Source organism: Motacilla alba, chromosome 20 (assembly GCF_015832195.1).
Source record: "Motacilla alba alba isolate MOTALB_02 chromosome 20, Motacilla_alba_V1.0_pri, whole genome shotgun sequence".
Taxonomy (NCBI): domain Eukaryota; kingdom Metazoa; phylum Chordata; class Aves; order Passeriformes; family Motacillidae; genus Motacilla; species Motacilla alba.
Genome location: NC_052035.1, coordinates 6,351,631 through 6,368,595, shown reverse-complemented (window position 1 = coordinate 6,368,595; position 16,965 = coordinate 6,351,631). Strand labels below are relative to the sequence as shown.

At 43.3% G+C, this 16,965-nt stretch overlaps 1 protein-coding gene across 2 annotated transcripts; it reads left to right on the top strand.

Moving 5' to 3' along the window:
• Positions 1–2,250: 2,250 nt before the first annotated feature.
• Positions 2,251–16,208, top strand: YWHAB (tyrosine 3-monooxygenase/tryptophan 5-monooxygenase activation protein beta). 2 transcript variants are annotated; one of them, XM_038159065.1, is made up of 6 exons: positions 2,251–2,377; positions 9,836–10,136; positions 11,149–11,272; positions 12,235–12,398; positions 13,757–13,852; positions 14,315–16,208. In XM_038159065.1, exons 2-6 carry the CDS (start codon positions 9,843–9,845, stop codon positions 14,369–14,371), a joined length of 735 nt encoding a protein of 244 aa, XP_038014993.1. In that variant the 5' UTR covers positions 2,251–2,377; positions 9,836–9,842; the 3' UTR covers positions 14,372–16,208. The 2 variants fall into 2 exon arrangements, with proteins under 2 accessions (XP_038014993.1, XP_038014995.1); XM_038159067.1 differs by lacking the exon at positions 2,251–2,377 and adding an exon at positions 6,185–6,589.
• Positions 16,209–16,965: the final 757 nt, after the last annotated feature.

Sequence of the window (16,965 nt, the reverse complement as noted above, 5' to 3'; positions counted from 1 at the left end):
ACCATCCCTGGAGGAACTGCAGGGTGCTGTGGTATTCACATTTTTTGAACATTATTTTTTTTGTTTAGGATTTTTTTTTTCTGGGAAGCTGAAATGCAGCTAGAGGTTTTAGAGAAAAATAAAACATTTTTTCTTGTGTTGTGTTTATGTAGAATGTGTTTGGAAATTGTTTACTTACAGGTGATTGCTTAATTGGATTTTGGTGTGAGTTGTTTTAACTCACTGGCTAATTAGGGTTAAGCTGTGTCAAGACTGAAAAGAGTAATGAGTTTTCATGATTATTTTTTTAGTATTTAGTAAGGGTTTTTTATAATTTTAGTATAGTATTTTTAATATAATATAGTATAATAAAGTAATAAATTCAGTTTTTAAGAACATAGAGTCACATGCATCATTCTCTTCCCTCATGAGTAGACCTACAGTGACAATAGGGTGTCCTGCTTATCTCTTGCACCAGACCAGGCACAGGACTGGGAAGGCCCCAGGGTAGGAAGAGCTCGGGGAGGAATGACCTGTGTCATTAACACAGTCATGTCTCAGTGGCCTCTGGCCCAGCAGGGGCCCAGCTGCAGGAGCTCTGTGGAAGCAGAGGGTGATGCTTCCCCTCTATGACTACACAGCATGGAACTGTCCTACCTGGATACTGGGGTGGGGATTGCATGGTCCAAAAGTGCCAGTTGAGAAGGACTGCGAGCACTTCAGCAGGGATGATGAGAATTTTGTGTGGACAAACTGGAGGAGCTGCATGAAAGGAGCTCGGTGCACCTCACTGGAAGTAAGAGGCATGATCTGTGACAATGCAGGCAGGAAGGGGAGAAGGGTGAGGGAGGCACAGTGGGAGTCTAAATGAACTGGTGTCGACAGCACACCTCTGCAAACTGAGTGTGATACACAGATATGCAGGCAAGGAGTGCCAAAACCAAGTAATTCTGCCATGAATCAGCACCCCCAAGGCCTCAGCAAGAACACTGGGAATGGCCCAAATAGAAACTGAGAAGATAAGGACTATGGAGTAGATCAGGGGGAAAACAAGTTTTGCCTAGAAAAGAAAAAAAGAGAGTGATGACAGCAGCTAATGGATCTGAATCAGTGTTTGCAGCTTAAGATAACTTGTGGGTGCCAAGTAATTTTCCTTCTGACTTTCCAAAGTAATTAACCTTTGGACTGAGACTAAGCAGGAAATTAATGAAGTCCTTCCATCACCAAAAAGGAATCTGACAGTGACTTTGATGGGCCCAGGACTGTATCTGAAAGTAAAGAGAAAATTGGACTCTGGGATGCTGTAATTGAACTGAGCCCAAATAATAACATTTTGACAAGTGCTGCTGCCATAAATTTGAGATCTGGGTGCAGTGCAATTGAGTTGTGTGTCCTGTCACTTCTTATCCAAAAGGATTATATGGATTACAAAACTGAACTCTTTTTCTTGGATTCCTTTTTGGAGACCAAGCTAGACTTCTCCTCATGCCCCAAAAATGTTCTCTTTTGCCATTTCCCAAGAAAATGTAGTTGATTAGTTGGATAAAACTTATCTAGCCAGTAAGGATCTTGATTTTTCAGTGAAAACAAGCAACTGAAGTTGTAGGGAAGAGCTGCTACTAAAACAGCATGTAAAGGTGATTTTGCAATTCAAAGCATTAGTGAAATTTTATTTTTGAGGGCACACACAATAACCTCACTGCCTGTTTTCTGAGGATATGTGCTTTATAAGTGTCTTTGGAATGGTCTGCTCAGGGAGGTGGTGGAGTCAGTGTCCCCGGTGGTGTTTCAGACCGGGTGCGGTGCTCCGTGCCATGCTCTCACTGGCACGGAGGTGGTCAGTCTCGGGTCGGAGTCAATGGTTTAAGAGGTCTTTTCCAACCTAATGAGTTCTGTGATTCTGTGACCACAGAAGGTCACAGCCGTGAGGTCCTGCCAAAGAACAGCAGCGCGAAAAGGCAAGAAAACCAGAAACTCTTTCTTTTGTTGCCGGAGAATCTGCCGCACTTCCAGGCCGCAGCACCCCCTCCCCGGGGGACTCCCACCCCAGCGCTTCCTGCGGCACCAGGGCGCTCCGCGGAGACAAAGAGCGCGCAGCGCGGCGGGTGCCGAGGTGTGAGCGGTGTGTCCGGGGGCTGTCCCCGCTCGGGGCGAGCTCACACGGCGGGCGGGCCGCGCTGAGGGCCGGGCCGGGCCGGGCCGGGCCGGGCGGGATGAGCCCCGTCGCCATGGCGACCGTCCCGCCGGGGCGGCGCGCGGGGCGGTGGCGCCCCCTGGCGCCGGAAGGGGCGTGCCGCGCGGCGGAAGCGGGGCCGAGCGCCGCAGGGTGTGTGCGCGTGTCCGTGGAGCGGCCGCCGCTGCCGTCGCCTCCGCCCGTGGGATCCGCGCGCGCCGCCAGGTGAGGGCCCGCGGCCGCCATCGGGGTGGGCATCGGCGTCGCGGGGCATCGGCGTCGCGGCCCGCGGGGCGGCCCGCCCCGGCCTGCCCCCGCCCGGCCCGCTCCGCTCCGCTCCACCCCGCGCGGGGAGCCGCAGGCCGCGGCGGGCGCGCCGGGCGGGGGTCCCCGCGGGAGGGTCCCCGGTTCCGCCTCCCCGGTCCCGCGTCCCCCGGCCCGGGTAACGGTGTGACCCTCGCCCGGCGGGTCCGGGCGGGCGGCGCCGCCCCTCCCCGAGCGGCCGGCGCTGCCCCGCCCCGGTGAGTCACTCGGTGCCCGGGGCGCGGCCGCGCTCACCTGGGCCCGCCCGGCAGGAAGGGCTGCGCGCCCGGGCCCGGAGCGCCGCTGCCCGGAGCTCGCCCGCACCGCGGCACGCCTGGGCCGGCCTCGGGCTTCCCGGGGCCACGAGCTCCGTGCCCAGCCCGGGAGAGCGCTGCTGCCGTGCCCGTGGCTGGGAGCCGGCCCGCGTAGGTGGTCATGGCCGTGTGTGAGCGCTTTAGAAGGGAACAAAATGCGTGTATTGTTTTCCGATTTTGATCGTTCGTGTCCATTTGGGAATGGAGATGCGTTTAGGAGGACTCCAGAGGGAGAGAAGGTTGGTTCAAGCCAGTCCCAGCCTACAGAAAGGCTGGGCAGTAGCCCAGATCTAACGGCTGTGGGTTATGTTTGAGGTAGGTATAGCCAGGTATTAATTGGGATGTTGAAATAACAGTGGCACGCAATCACTGTAGTGTCATAAATTGTTCTCACACAAAGATCACAATATAAATTGGTTGCTTTCAGATAGATTCCTTATTTATAGTTAAAATACATTTCCAGTGATAGGAAAACAAAAAAACACATCATGCAGCACCATAAAAGCTGAATTCCCATGGAAAAATATCAGAGACTTGGGCAATGTTTGTAATGTTTTATGTCTTCAGTGGCTGTAGGAATATTTGTGTTTTCACATGTTCACTAACACAGGACACCTCAGTCAAAAATTGTAATTCTTTTATATCAAAGAAGATGTGCTTACATTTATTTTAAAGCAGTAATGAGATGTAATCTGGTCTAGAAAAGAAAACAAGAACACAAGTGCCTTTTTCTCCCTTCATATTAAAGGACTGCAGAAATATCCCCTGTATCATATTTTGTTTATTAAATCGATACCAATAAAGTGATAGACTCGTTGCACAGATGGGCCTGGTGCAGTTTTCTCAACCTCATTATGTCAGTACCGCATGTTCTGATCTCTGCTATTTTGATGTTGAGTCGTTTTATTTTTTCCTGAGCAGGCCTGTGCCAGTATGCAGCTTTTTGTGATGCATGTGAATAAACTCGGATGAGGAGGAGCTCAGTAAATAATTATTTGGTTAATGAGGTAAAAGCTCCTACTCTGATCCGTGTGGTATCCTAATACCAGGCATTACAGTACTGTGTCTGTTACATGGCCACATTTCTTGCCCCACCCTGTAATATAAATACTGTCAGTTTATTATTAACAAAAGTGATTTACCTGTGATATGAATACATTAGTTTGGCGTGAACTTTATGCCCGGGGGAAGATTTTTTGGGTTTACTCACAATTTCCACCTGGATTCTATCCAAAACCAATTGTGCTGGTTGGAACAAAAAGGTGTTGCCATGTGGGGATGTTGTGCTGTGGGAGTGCCAGCATGCCTCCACCTGCAGCTGTCCTGAGCAAAGGGCCATGGGCAGGAGCAGAGCTCTGCTTTTCAGCCTGGCATTAGGAAAACAAGGCTGCTGTCACTAAATTTAAGATGTCCGTGCAATATCAGTGTCCCACATGCTGTTGGTAGTGGTCACAGGCATTTTGTAATTCTCTATGGAGACTGAAAACCATTGAGTGTCATTTTATTCAATTTTACAAAGCAACAAGTAATGATGGCAGCAGATGGCCAGAGCAGGGTGAGGCATGGCTTTATAGAATGTTAATTTTATCTCAACATTTGCATAGAGATTTGAGCCGAAGGCCAGGGTAGATGCAGAGGAGGCTGAAGTTACGTGCTGCACAAGGTCAGCAAGAATATCACAGCTGTGAAGTCATGTTCATTTTTCCCTCATTATGTTTGCAGGATATTTTACTGAACTTGTTATACCCAGGCTTCTGACAGGAAGATTTTGCTGTTCAGATCTTACCAGAGCCATTCATTTTCTAACCAGTTATTTAACAACCCATGGTAGCCTTTGAGGGAACCATCTAGAGAAACACAAGTAATAAAATCCAATGCCTAATACTGCAGGAAGGCAAGGAAGGTTCCTTGCACTCATCTTGCACTCCATTTCCTGTAAAAAAAAAAATGTTGGAAGCACTGTCCAGTTGACAGGGAATGCCATCCCCATCCTGCAGGTGCTTGTGTCAGCATGTGTGTACCTGAATGGTGGAGAACGATTTTCTGTTTATTTTAGAAATAATGTCCCCAGAGCTCTTACTCTCTGTAGTTATAGACCTGTAATTTGAGATACCACTCACCTCACGTGAACATTTATTTTCAGAATGAATTGCTTGTCCAGAAATCAAATAAGGTGTGTTCACATATTGTTGGAGTATTGAACTGCAAGTTCTGTACCAGTCTGCTGCTTTTTCTGTTAGAATTTGAGTGGACTTACAGAGCTTATGACTGGGAAGTATGATTGCCTCCCATTTCACCAAACCTCGTTTTGTGTTCCTTTCTCACTGTGAAATATGCAGGTCTGTTAACCTGCAGCTCTGCTCAACTCGTTAGGGACCAGTATGTCAAACCAATAACTACACTGCTTCCTCACCAGTTCTTTTCTACAACGTGGAAGTGTTGGTCTGATAGATTCTCATGCTTGCTGTAGAGAGAAAAACATTGCACAAAAATCAATGACTTAATTAGCATCAGAAGAACAGGTCATCACGAGCAGCAGACTTCAGACCAACGTAAGCTTATTAGCATTGTTCTGTCAGTTCGATATGTTATATAAGCCAGATTATTTTCAGTGTCAGTTTTCATTTGATTTTTACAGACTTTAAGCACGGTTAGTTCTGATTCGTTTTTGCTTTGTCCTAAAGAGCCCATAGGAATGGGAACCAGTAAAGGCTACAGAGCAGATGGAATAAGTGCTAAGGAGTAAGCTGTAGTTCTCAAAATCCTGCAGTCTTCTGAAGAGCAGTAGCTGCAGTTTTACCCCTCAGCTGTTAACGAGATGTAAACCTCCAGTTCTGTGTGTCCATCCACTCTTGAAAGATCCATGGGTGTACTGACTCCAGGTGCTGTTCCCAGGCTGGCCACACCATCCCCTTCTCACTGCATCTTCCACTCACTGAAAGATGCAGGCAGCTACAAACTAATGAGTTTTGCAGGTATGACCTTTCCCTTTGATGCTTTGTGATATGTTTCAGTCTTGTCCACACAGCTGTAAAGCTTTTCTGGAGTGTGAGTAAGCACTTGTAACTTACAGTGCCTGCATACATGCTCTTCTGCATTTGTAGGAGCGATTGAAAGAGCTCTAGGCCGTATGGGAGATGGAGGGAAAAAATAGTAAAAAAATTGCATTTTGAGTGTGGGACTTCAGGTGATAGAAATTTCTGGTGGCTGGTGTTATTGGCTGTGACTGCTGGGCAGTGGTTGGCATTCCTTGTTGTGAACCATGTCCAGCCACTTCTTTTTCGAGGGCTACTAAGTTGTGTTGGACAGATTCTTAAGAAGACAGTGTCTTAAGAATTTGAACTGTGTTAATGCATCTAATATCAGAATCTTCTGCTTAGAACAGGCAACTTTCAGGACTCCTCCATGGCTGTGATCTGCACGTCTCTGCTCCTTTTTCTGTCTTCCCTCTTTTCCCTTTGCCACCATGGCATGGCTTTAGCAGTGCTAGAATAGACCATTCCTGTCAGCCTCCTGTTCCTCACCTCTGTGTGTTTTGCTCCTAGCTGCAGGTAACCTTTGGTAGATGGCTTCTGTGTGTGGCCTAGGTGTATTTTTAGCTCTAGGCTTTGCTTGTTTCAGACTGTGGCACACTGGTCCATTGTTAGAGTGTGGCTTTCATCTCCTCTCTGGGAGGGACCAGTTATAACTGATAGTTGCTTCTTTGCCTTTTCAAACATCACTCCTTTCCTTGTATCTTTTTTCCTTCTGGCAAACACTTCCCTCTTTTGGAGCTCAAGCCAGCATAGCTCTGCAAAGCTCTCTCCAAGCTTCTAACAAGGTAAGCAATGGAGAATCAAATGAGGATTTTAAGTGTTCCTTTATGCAGCATCCTGGGAAGGAAGTAATGGTAGGCTTACTGTCATTGGCAGATATTTTGGTGTGGGCAATGATTTTCTTACTGCATTTAAGTTCTGTTCAATCCATGTTACTGAATAATACTTGTGTTTCATAGCAAGCCTACTAACAGTACCGATATTAACACAAATTAACTAAACTCAAGCCTCTGTACACTGAATTCTTGTGTCAAAACTAAGCCAGTGAAGTACTCAGGAGCTCCATCTTTAGTGATGAGTTTGAATTTCATATATGCATAAATGACTTTCATGTGCATAAATTAGTTACATTGCTGAGGAAAGTTGCTTGATGAGAAGCAACACTCTAATCTTTGTGCTGGTATTTTACTTGTATAATGGATATGTTTAACTAGTTTCTGGATCTCTTTTATCCATTAGGTCTGTGTGCCCCAGTGTTTTCCTTCATGTGCTGTTCCCTTTGTGATTTCCTTCATGTGTCCTTATATGAACCGATTGACTCCTCTGAACTGTCTTGCATCTAAATATAAATATGTCAGTGAGCTTGATAAAACAAACTCTGCACCCTTTCAAAACTAAACTATATTGTTTGTAAACAGAATTCTGCACAGATGACTTGTCTACAGATTAGACCACTATTGGCAAAGTGCAGATCAAAGATAAAACTAAGTGACTTTTCAATGGCAAAATGTAAACTCAGTTGGAGCTACTTGCCTCTGCATTTCAACAAGCAGGCTGCTTCCACATAACAATCACATTCCATGAGAAGAAGAGGAGAAGATGAGGTGTTTGCTGTAGAAATACTTCTAGAAGCTGTGCAGACAATGAAGAAACTAAAAGTGCTCTGAAACTGTTTCGTTTCAATGTCCTGTTGTTTAAAGTTGGCTCTTGTAATGTAAAATGCATTCTTCAGGTGTACTTTGCTCATGTTCAGATTTTAGTGAGTGACTAGAGAAATACCACTCACAAATTACTTCCTGCCTTAAGCACATAGTCTGCAAATAGTGCTGAGTTTAGGGAATGGTTTACAAGGTTTGATAGACTCAACAGGGAAAAGTGGGAGAGACTGTCTCAAGGGGAAATGGTCTGATGATTTCCTTGGGCTTGTCCTGCATTGGTGCTGTGATAGCCTTTAAAGTAGGAAGAAACAAAGCACATCACAAATCCCACTTAACCTTTTCTGTCATCAGGAGCTAGCTGTTTGATAAGCCTGTGGAAACCAATGGTAATATCCCCAGGGTAAAAGCTTACTGGGGAAGAGAGAACCAAATGAATCATGCCTTACCACAAGTTGTCACACTGCTGCCCCCAGTCACCCTGTCATGAAAACAAATCTGAGGACTTTGATCTGAAGTCTCTGTGGCACCTTTCAATAGGTCCCAGAATCCACTGGTTGAAACACAGCACTTGAAGTGGAGCACACCTTTACTTACCAGATCCCTTTCCAGGAGGCTGGTTTTAGTATTCCTTGTCCTTACTTTGAGTGCCTTACGAAGATGGATGTATTAGAATCTACAAAGAATCAAACACAAAGCAGGAGTGAGTGTGACTTGCAGATACAGAGCAGGTACATTTGGTTGCTGGGTTTACTTCAGGAACTTTTATGTGAAATAACAGTGTTTGACTTGATATCCTGGGTGATTTCTTTTTCTTTTCTTTTTTTTTTTTCTGAAGTGGAATATCTTCATCTGGAGGTACAGAATGTGCTCATCTCAAAATAATTTTGTAGTTTGGAATCATCCTCAGCAGTGTGAGCAGTGTGTGAATTTGGGAATGTATCACAATTGGAATTTGGGTCTGTGTCTCATTGTCCTGTTTGAGGATTTGGTACAGGGGACTGGTTTTCCTCTATAAAAGTGTGGTAGGTGATCCTTGGAGTAAAATACAAGCTGAGCAGTGCGTGCAAGATGTTCTCCATCAGAAGCCTGTCAGACTGGAATCTTCAAAGATGAGAGCCAGGAAAAAGTCTGCAGCAATGTCTCTCAGCGTGTTGCTTCTTTCTAATAGGACTGTAGGTGCTTCTGTAATGATCAGAAGTCTGTGAAATACAAATGTAAACTTACTGTTCTTGTTTGGTTTTTATTTTTGTTTTAGAAGTGGTTTTTAGGCTGTAAGTCTCAGCCTGACAACTTACCTAGACAGTGAGAGCCCTGATTAGGATTTAGGAGTGGGAGAGGCTAATTATTGCTCAGTACTGATGAGAATAACAGTTCTGGATGTGTACAAAAGTGAAACTGCTCACCTGGAGAAATTTTAAGGATTAATTTGGGTTTTCTGTAGGTTTGTGAAGTATCAAGGTCCATTTTATAAAGGCAAAGAAACTTATTTTCTTTCTCCTGTGAGCCTGGCCCTGATGGTTTATTCATTCTCCCGGCATAAGCTTTTCAGCGACCCTGTGGCCTTGTGACGTGCTTTCACAGCTTTGGTTGCTAAATGGTATTATCAGAAATGATAAACAAGCTGATTCCATATAAGCAATTTGTTTTGTAGCAGTGACCATTGTGTGGGCCACGTTCCATTCAGATTTTATGAATGTCAATGTTATTTAAAAGGTCTTGAAAACCTGAGGTTGCAGCCACCCTAGCTGTGTAGAGTCGTCCATTGTGTGTATGTTGATGCAAAAGTAAAATAACCCACGTTATTTTCTGGCAGAACATTATAAATGTACTTTTCATAGTTGCCAACACTACAGCTTTCCTGGGTATGGTTTATGTAAACCCACAGAAACATCTCCTCTAACTTGCCAAAAATCTTCAGTGTTAGAAGGAGCTGTCCAGTGCTTCAGTGCTCCTCAGTAGTTGCTCTTGTACTGCAGTGGAGGGAAACAGGCAACAACAAACACACAAAGCTGAAAAAGCCCCAGCAACCTGGCAGTTTCTTGGTTAATATCTCCCCAGCTGAGTGAGCTATGGCTGGTAAAGGAGAGAGGAGAGATTCTCATAGGGCTGTGCTTAATGCCAGTATGACTTCTGCTGCATTTTGAAGAATGATGCTTTCATATCTTCGGGATTGTCATCAGTCATTTACACATAGAAGTGATACACATTTGGCGAAAGGTCAAATACATTTTTTAAAAGAAACCCTTTGTATTACTTTATTACAGTTGATAGATTTCCCTTTTATTACTGCCTGTAAGATCTGCCTCAGCATGAACCTTCCCAGTGCAGACCATCGAGACATTTTTCTCTCTTTTTATTCCTCGCTCATTGCAGGACAGCCATGGATAAAAGTGAGTTGGTACAGAAAGCCAAGCTGGCTGAGCAGGCCGAGCGTTACGATGACATGGCTGCTGCTATGAAAGCTGTCACTGAGCAGGGACACGAACTGTCCAATGAAGAAAGGAATCTCCTCTCCGTGGCCTACAAGAACGTGGTCGGTGCCCGTCGCTCGTCCTGGCGTGTGATTTCCAGCATCGAACAGAAAACAGAGAGAAACGAGAAGAAACAGCAGATGGGAAAAGAATATCGTGAGAAAATTGAGGCTGAATTGCAGGATATCTGCAATGATGTTCTGGTAATAATCCAACAGCAAAAATAACAGTAGTTAGGACTGCAGCATTCTTCAGAGAGGCTTAAGGAATTTTAGTAGTGCTGTAGACACTGCAGCACCTTAGCAGGGGAATAATTTTGCATAGCTACGTACTTGGGTCCAATTCTAGCTCCTAGAATGGAGCTAAGTCATTTAGCTTGCTTCTTAGGGAATTTGTTATAAAAGGGTATATTTTTTTTTGGCAGCAAAAAGCAAACAAGGCCATGTTGAAGACCCCTGGCTGCTGGCTGGAGGGGGTTTGCCATGAAGACAAATTTAGATCTGGGGCACTGATATGAGTCCTACTAAAAAGCCTGCTCTTTAAATTCCTTAATTAATGAATGCTGATGTCCTGAGTCTTGTTTAGTAATTTTTTTTTCATGGAGAAGGTGTGTAGTTTTTCTCCCTGACTGATTTTGCTCTTCCTTTCACTCAGACAAGAGGGATTCCTTTTATTGCTGTTCCATTTGCTTAACATCAGTCAGGAGCAGATGTTGTCGGTGCAGTCAATCTTTGCATCTCTTTCTGAGTGCACATGTGCTGCCTGTGCCACTGTCAAACTTTTCAGCTGGAGACAGAATCAGTTTATTGTGGACAATTTCACAGCTCTGCATAGAATTCAAATTTGTGGCAGCAAAAGTGACCAGATGTGCTAATTTCCAGCTGCTGCTTTTCATTAGTTTGGTCATGGATGTGGGTTTGCATCAGCAGGCTTAAGCCCTGATAGCCTTCAGATCCTGCAGGAGGGAATTGTGGGTAGGATCAACAGAGCACATTTTCAGCTCTCCATAGATTAGGCTACGAGTAGTTTATCTTTTTTTTCCCAGACTTTAGACAGCAGTAGGCAAAGAGATTAACACGGGAGTCTGCGTAAGCCGTGACAGAAGTCATTGTTACTGTTTGAACAGTTCATGCTCACCATTGTAACAATGGCTCTGTTTCAGACATTATTTTTATGACTCAGGAAACACCACTTTTTTTTTTTAATCTTTCTCAGGAACTCCTGGATAAATACCTTATTGTCAATGCCACGCAGCCAGAAAGCAAGGTCTTCTATTTGAAAATGAAAGGTGATTACTACAGGTACCTTTCAGAAGTGGCATCTGGGGACAATAAGCAAAGTAAGTAGAAATTAAATCTCTCTCTATGGACCAAGCAGAATCAAGTATAAAACCCACTGGTATTCCTTTCCCCAACATCACATATTTATTTCTTTTCACTGCTGCTCTGTAGTTATGAAGATAGGTGCAGTGCAAGTCACTTTAGGAGAAAGACTTCACTGAAATTAATAAAAGTGTTTGACAGATGTTCATCAATGCAGTCAAACTCTGCTTGCAGCCCCTGACCACAGCAGCTAGTTTTCAAGCATATGTGGCAGTGTAAAATCACTTTCCTAGAGAATGTAGGTTTCTTTCTTACAGAAAATGCATAGTTTGATCTCATGTTTAAACCATTAATTCAGCTCAAGTCTTTACTGTTTGCAAAGTTTCTGCATACAAATATAGGATATTGGGTTCCTGGATTCTAGAGTAATAAATTCTGAAATGGAAAAGCAGTGTTGAACTGTCTGAATTCCTGTGTCTGATGTAGTCCATGTCTTGCAAACTTAGCTTGATGTCAGTATGGAGCTTATTGTTACTCATTAGCCAGGAAGGGACTGTTGGCTTTGCCCTGAAACCCCAACCTGAAATACAAAGTTCATGACCTAACTGCAGCAGTTTAGTTACCTCTTCTGCCCCATGTGGTTTTATCTGGATTTATTATTGATAACTGTGACTTCTTCAGCTGGGCTGGAAATTAATGTTTTAAACCAGAACACTTAAGTAGAGTTTGTGTCCATTCAGATTGGTTGGAATTTATTGAATAAATTTTACTTTAGTTTCTATTAAAAAAAACTACTTCAGCATTAATTGTTCAGCAAGTGGAAGGCTTTTGCACGTAAAAACATTGAAAGAAGTGTCTATGCATAGGTAATTGTATGAATTTCTGGTGGCATGGTAGTCTAGGCTGAGAATTTAATTGCTTCCTTCGTGAAGTAGAGAGATGTACTGTGTATTTATGTGGTTGTCATTGCTTCTTGCAGCAACGGTAGCAAACTCCCAGCAAGCTTATCAGGAGGCATTTGAAATTAGCAAGAAAGAGATGCAGCCAACACACCCCATTCGACTCGGTTTGGCTCTAAATTTCTCTGTCTTCTACTATGAGATCCTAAATTCTCCTGAAAAAGCCTGTAATCTGGCAAAGACGGTAAGCAGACTCTTCATATCACCAATTTTTGTGGAGGCTGAGGAGGTAATTACATGGTTACAGTAGCACTTTGTAGATGATTATGCTTTCTCATATCAAATTCCTTAAGAATGCTGTCATAAAATGGTTGTCATTGTAGTATATTTTCAGGTAAGTTGGTTTGCTGGTCTAGCTTAGCTTTGAGTAAGGCTAATTTGCTACTGCAGCTGTTCCAGTGACAGAGAAGACAAATTGCCTCTGTTTAATGTCCACCTAATTCTCTTAGAATGTGTTTGTGTCAGAATTGAAAACACTTGAATTAATTTAGCAATTCTAAAGTGAAATATTTATTTAAATTGAAGCACTTAGCCAGTACATGAAGTGTTGTCTGTGTGCCAGTCTTTGTAGCCCTAAATGTCCTTGTTATCCATATGCATGTGTGCCTCTCTCCAGAGACCAAAGAGAGCTTTTGTGATGGGTTGTGGCAAACAAATAGCCAGTCATTTTTTCCTTAGCCTTCTTCCTAAAATAGGATTAGTCTTCTAAATGGAGCTTTTTGTGTCTGTGAAAATTGTCTGATAGTAACTTGAATAGCATGGCATTAGGTGAATCTTTGTGTTCTTATTATGCACTTGAGTAAGACTTTGTAGCAAGAAGTGATGCTGTGCTGTAAAATGCTGCTGCTGTTCTTGCTTTTTTTAGTTAAAACGCTTGCATCTGTTTGAAACCTGAATGAAGAAATAGCAGTTACAGCTCTCAGACTCACTGTATTGATTTTCATGTGTAACAGATGGATGGGAAGAATGGCTTTGTTAATCTCTAGTGGAACATACCTGATTTCCTCTGCTGTTTTGAAAAGAAATTGGAAACCTTCCTCCCCACTGTCGAAAAATCTTGTGTTCCATTTTCTTGTCTACTGACTCATGTAGAATATATATAAATATATACTCATTCAAGTAATGGTACCTTTGTCTTTCACTGCTTATTCACAGGGAGACCTTCCTTTTTAATGAAAGTCTCTGTTTTTTAAGTGTTGTCTTAAACCTGACTTCAAGCTGTGTGAACCATTTTTCAGCATGACACATAGAGTGCTCTTGCCTCTTCTGTATTTGGTATTGGCATTTAGTGAAGTTTTTATGGGCTTTTATCTGGACACCCCTGAAGACTTCTGTTTTCCCCTGGCTGTCTAGGATCTGGTGCTCACTTCATTTTACATTTCTTCTTGTGGTGGAAAAGAAAAATACTAGAAGCTTTTATATAGCTTCTAGTATTTCCAGTTTTTATAGAATGTGGGTAGTAATGTGGCAGATTTTAAGCTCTGTATAAGCAGAAGTGACTTCAGAAAGCTGAGTGTGAAAGGGCCGTGTTTATGTTTTCAGGCATTTGATGAAGCGATAGCAGAGCTGGACACGCTGAATGAAGAGTCCTACAAAGACAGCACCCTGATCATGCAGCTGCTTAGGGACAACCTCACTGTGAGTACCATGGGGCAAACCACTGCACTCTAGGCTGCTGCACTCTGAAGTGGGACTCAGCATCTGAAAGCTGATGCGGTTCTGTGCCGTTAAAAGCTTTTTCTGAGGCGTTAACTGCATGTGTTAACTGCGGTGCTTTTTGTAACCAGACCAGTTAGACTTGCTTGTTCAAACTACGAATCACTTGTTAACTGCTGTAACAAACTCAGATTCCTTTTGTAACACACAGTGGAGTTTGTTCTCAACAGTTTTATGTGGAACTTCCTGGCTTGTGCTAGCTTCTCGCTTATCTTTTATTCATGTTCTAGTTTATTATTCTTCAGCTTTACTATTAAGTTCAGTTCTGCATTGCTCTTAGCTGAGAAAATTGCACAGCTACTACTAATTACGCTGTCTTCCCTTTCCTGACAATTGTAATTAACTGTGCTTCCAGCATAAACACGTGTTTGTATTTCCTTACAGCTATGGACGTCGGAAAACCAGGGAGATGAAGGGGATGCTGGGGAGGGAGAGAACTAATGGCTGTCACGCTTCACTATATGTTCAATGTCACCCTGTATCCTACACATAATCCCTTTGTGCGACAAGCAAAAAGAATAGTACATTGACTTTCACAACCTCAACGTAGCAAAAACTGTCTGTGGGGTAAAACCGGTTGGTTGGTGTTTGTGTACCTAGAGCGGAGGTCGGTTATTCCAATGGCATTCCGAACTTTCCTATTCCGAACATTTACAGCTCCGATTACCGTGTTTATATTTTTAACTGAACACTGTGATGATAATAATAATAAAGGGTTTTGTGATTGCAATTGACTTTACAAAACTCTTATTGGTAGAAAAGTAGACATCAATTATGTAACTCTGGCGAGCTTAATTTGGCACCAAAATAGTTGAAGTACAATTCTGTTGTAAAGTTGTACAGAAAGTTATAGAGATTCTATTGTGACACTGGGGCATGGAAGGAAAACAATCCAATGTATGGCATTCCAGTTAGGGACACTGCTATGAGGTAGTTGAACAGGCACACTCTGTAGACATTTGTAACCGAGTCTGAGGCACCACTTTCAGTCAAAAGCTCACTTTGTCAATCCTGTCTTTCCGGGGATGGGGTTTGTTTTGGGGAGGAGGGAAACAGGGGAGTTAGCAGCTTGATTTCCAAACTCTTTACACTGGCAGATAACTGGGGTTTGACTTCTCAAAGTGCTTTCATGCTCATACCACATGCATGACTAAGCCCCTTCCCACAGCAATAACTTTTACCTAGTTACAACTTAGATATTCTTCAGTAGTAAAAACTCTTGGTTCGCTGCCATGGACTTGCAATAGGAGAAGATTCAATTTTTTGAATGGCCTTATTAGTTTGAATGATACCATGAAGTGATCTGCCACTTTTGCATTACTTTACTCTTAGGTAAATCAGAATCTCCATGGTATTCCCATTCTCAATTTATCCTGAAAACTTTTAAAGTAATCCACTGAGCCATCTTTTAGTTCACTTTATTCTCCCACTGGACTCTGTTCATCCTTGACCCTTTCACCCGTTTAAACTCCATTGAAGCAGTTTTGGACTCCCATATGCATCATCCTTTCTTTGCTTCCTGGTGCTGTCAGGATGGTGGATGAGGCCTGCACCTCACCAAGGACAGGTTTCTCCCTTGGGTGTTTGAGGGCTGCCAGTGCTGTTGTATTCTTCAGCTCTTGTCTGCCATTCTTTGGTAGTACCAGGAAACTAACTCAAGTACTGGCTCAAATATTCAGGATTTCCCATCTTGTACTGGAATGCAGACCTACACATCTGTAATGCTTGTAATATTTGAGCTCCAAACGTCCTCACCTTGTCATGTTTCAAACATGTCCCATTAAACAAAACCTAGTAAGAGTTGCGTGAATAATGCAGTGGAAAAGATTAGGAATAGTCACCTATCAGTCCCGTGGTATCATCCCCTGCCTTCACATTCCACTTAGGTATAGGATCCATCTGTTTGTCCATCTGTCTGCTGAAGAGAATTTCATGCACTGATTTTAAAACTCCCCTCTACTAGCTGAACAAATTGTGCAGTTAATACTTGGCGCTTGATAAATGCAGTAGTGAATGTGGAACCGAGCCTGTCTGTATATCTGGTAGCTCTTTTCGCTTTGTTTTTACTGACCAGTATTCTGCCTAAAGTTTGCTTCTGTGACGGTTATATTGCCTAGCACACACGTGGTTGTGAGAATAGTATAGCAAAAAGAAATACCTGGTTATTGATGTACTAGATTTGTGTATGTCTTTTAAACAGTTCTAGTTTCACCTTACACAAAATAATCAGGAAAGTGTAAAAGAATTCAAAAGTGAATAATAAAAAAAAATTTTATCATTTGGTTGTCTGTTGTCTTTGCTGTAGTAGTGCTGAAACCTGTGGTAGTAAAATCACCACTTGTGTTCAGTTTTCAGTTTGTGTGAGTTGATTCATGGTTTACAAATACTGAGTTACTCATTCCTTTACCGGGAGACTTTCCCACACACCCTCCCAGATTTGGAGGAGAAAACAATATTTCTCTTCTTTTTCATCAAGGGCATACTTGTAACATATTGCCATTTACCGAGTCATTGCATATTGTAGGGTCAAACACACTGTAAATGAGAAAAGCCTGTTGCTTATATCAGAGATTTTTTCTTGGGAGTCTTTTTAATACCTGCTCTGTACACAGGGCTGGCCTCACCTCTGCACACCCAGAGGTCTCACACTGGGCTGTGCTAAAGGAACACCAAGAGTGCAAAATAGCAGAGGTGCACTGGACACAAGAGCACTTGAAGGGATGGATGGCAGCAGCCAGGCAGCAGATGCCAGGCAGCCTGAAAGCTTCAAGGAAGCTTGGTCCTGCTCCCAGAGTGTGGCAACACAGAAGTGTGCACAGTGGAAAGTATCACTTGGCTGCTCATGATTGACCAATGAAGGCATTAGGACAAAATCGAACCAGCTGTTGCTTGACCGCTGTTCTGCCCTGTGCCATGGCTTTACGTGGTGATCCCTCCATGTCTGTAATTATTGCTACTTTGTCATTTTCTTCAGCCATTATGGACATACCTAAATGTATGCACATACTACACATCTTAAATTATTTTATGGTGTC

Bases quoted from the DNA above. Each gene is read 5' to 3' on its own strand.
- YWHAB (XM_038159065.1), top strand. From the start codon at position 9,843: ATGGATAAAAGTGAGTTGGTACAGAAAGCCAAGCTGGCTGAGCAGGCC. The intron at 10,137-11,148 runs GTAATAATCCAA...AATCTTTCTCAG, and splicing joins ATATCTGCAATGATGTTCTG to GAACTCCTGGATAAATACCT. The intron at 12,399-13,756 runs GTAAGCAGACTC...TTATGTTTTCAG, and splicing joins CCTGTAATCTGGCAAAGACG to GCATTTGATGAAGCGATAGC.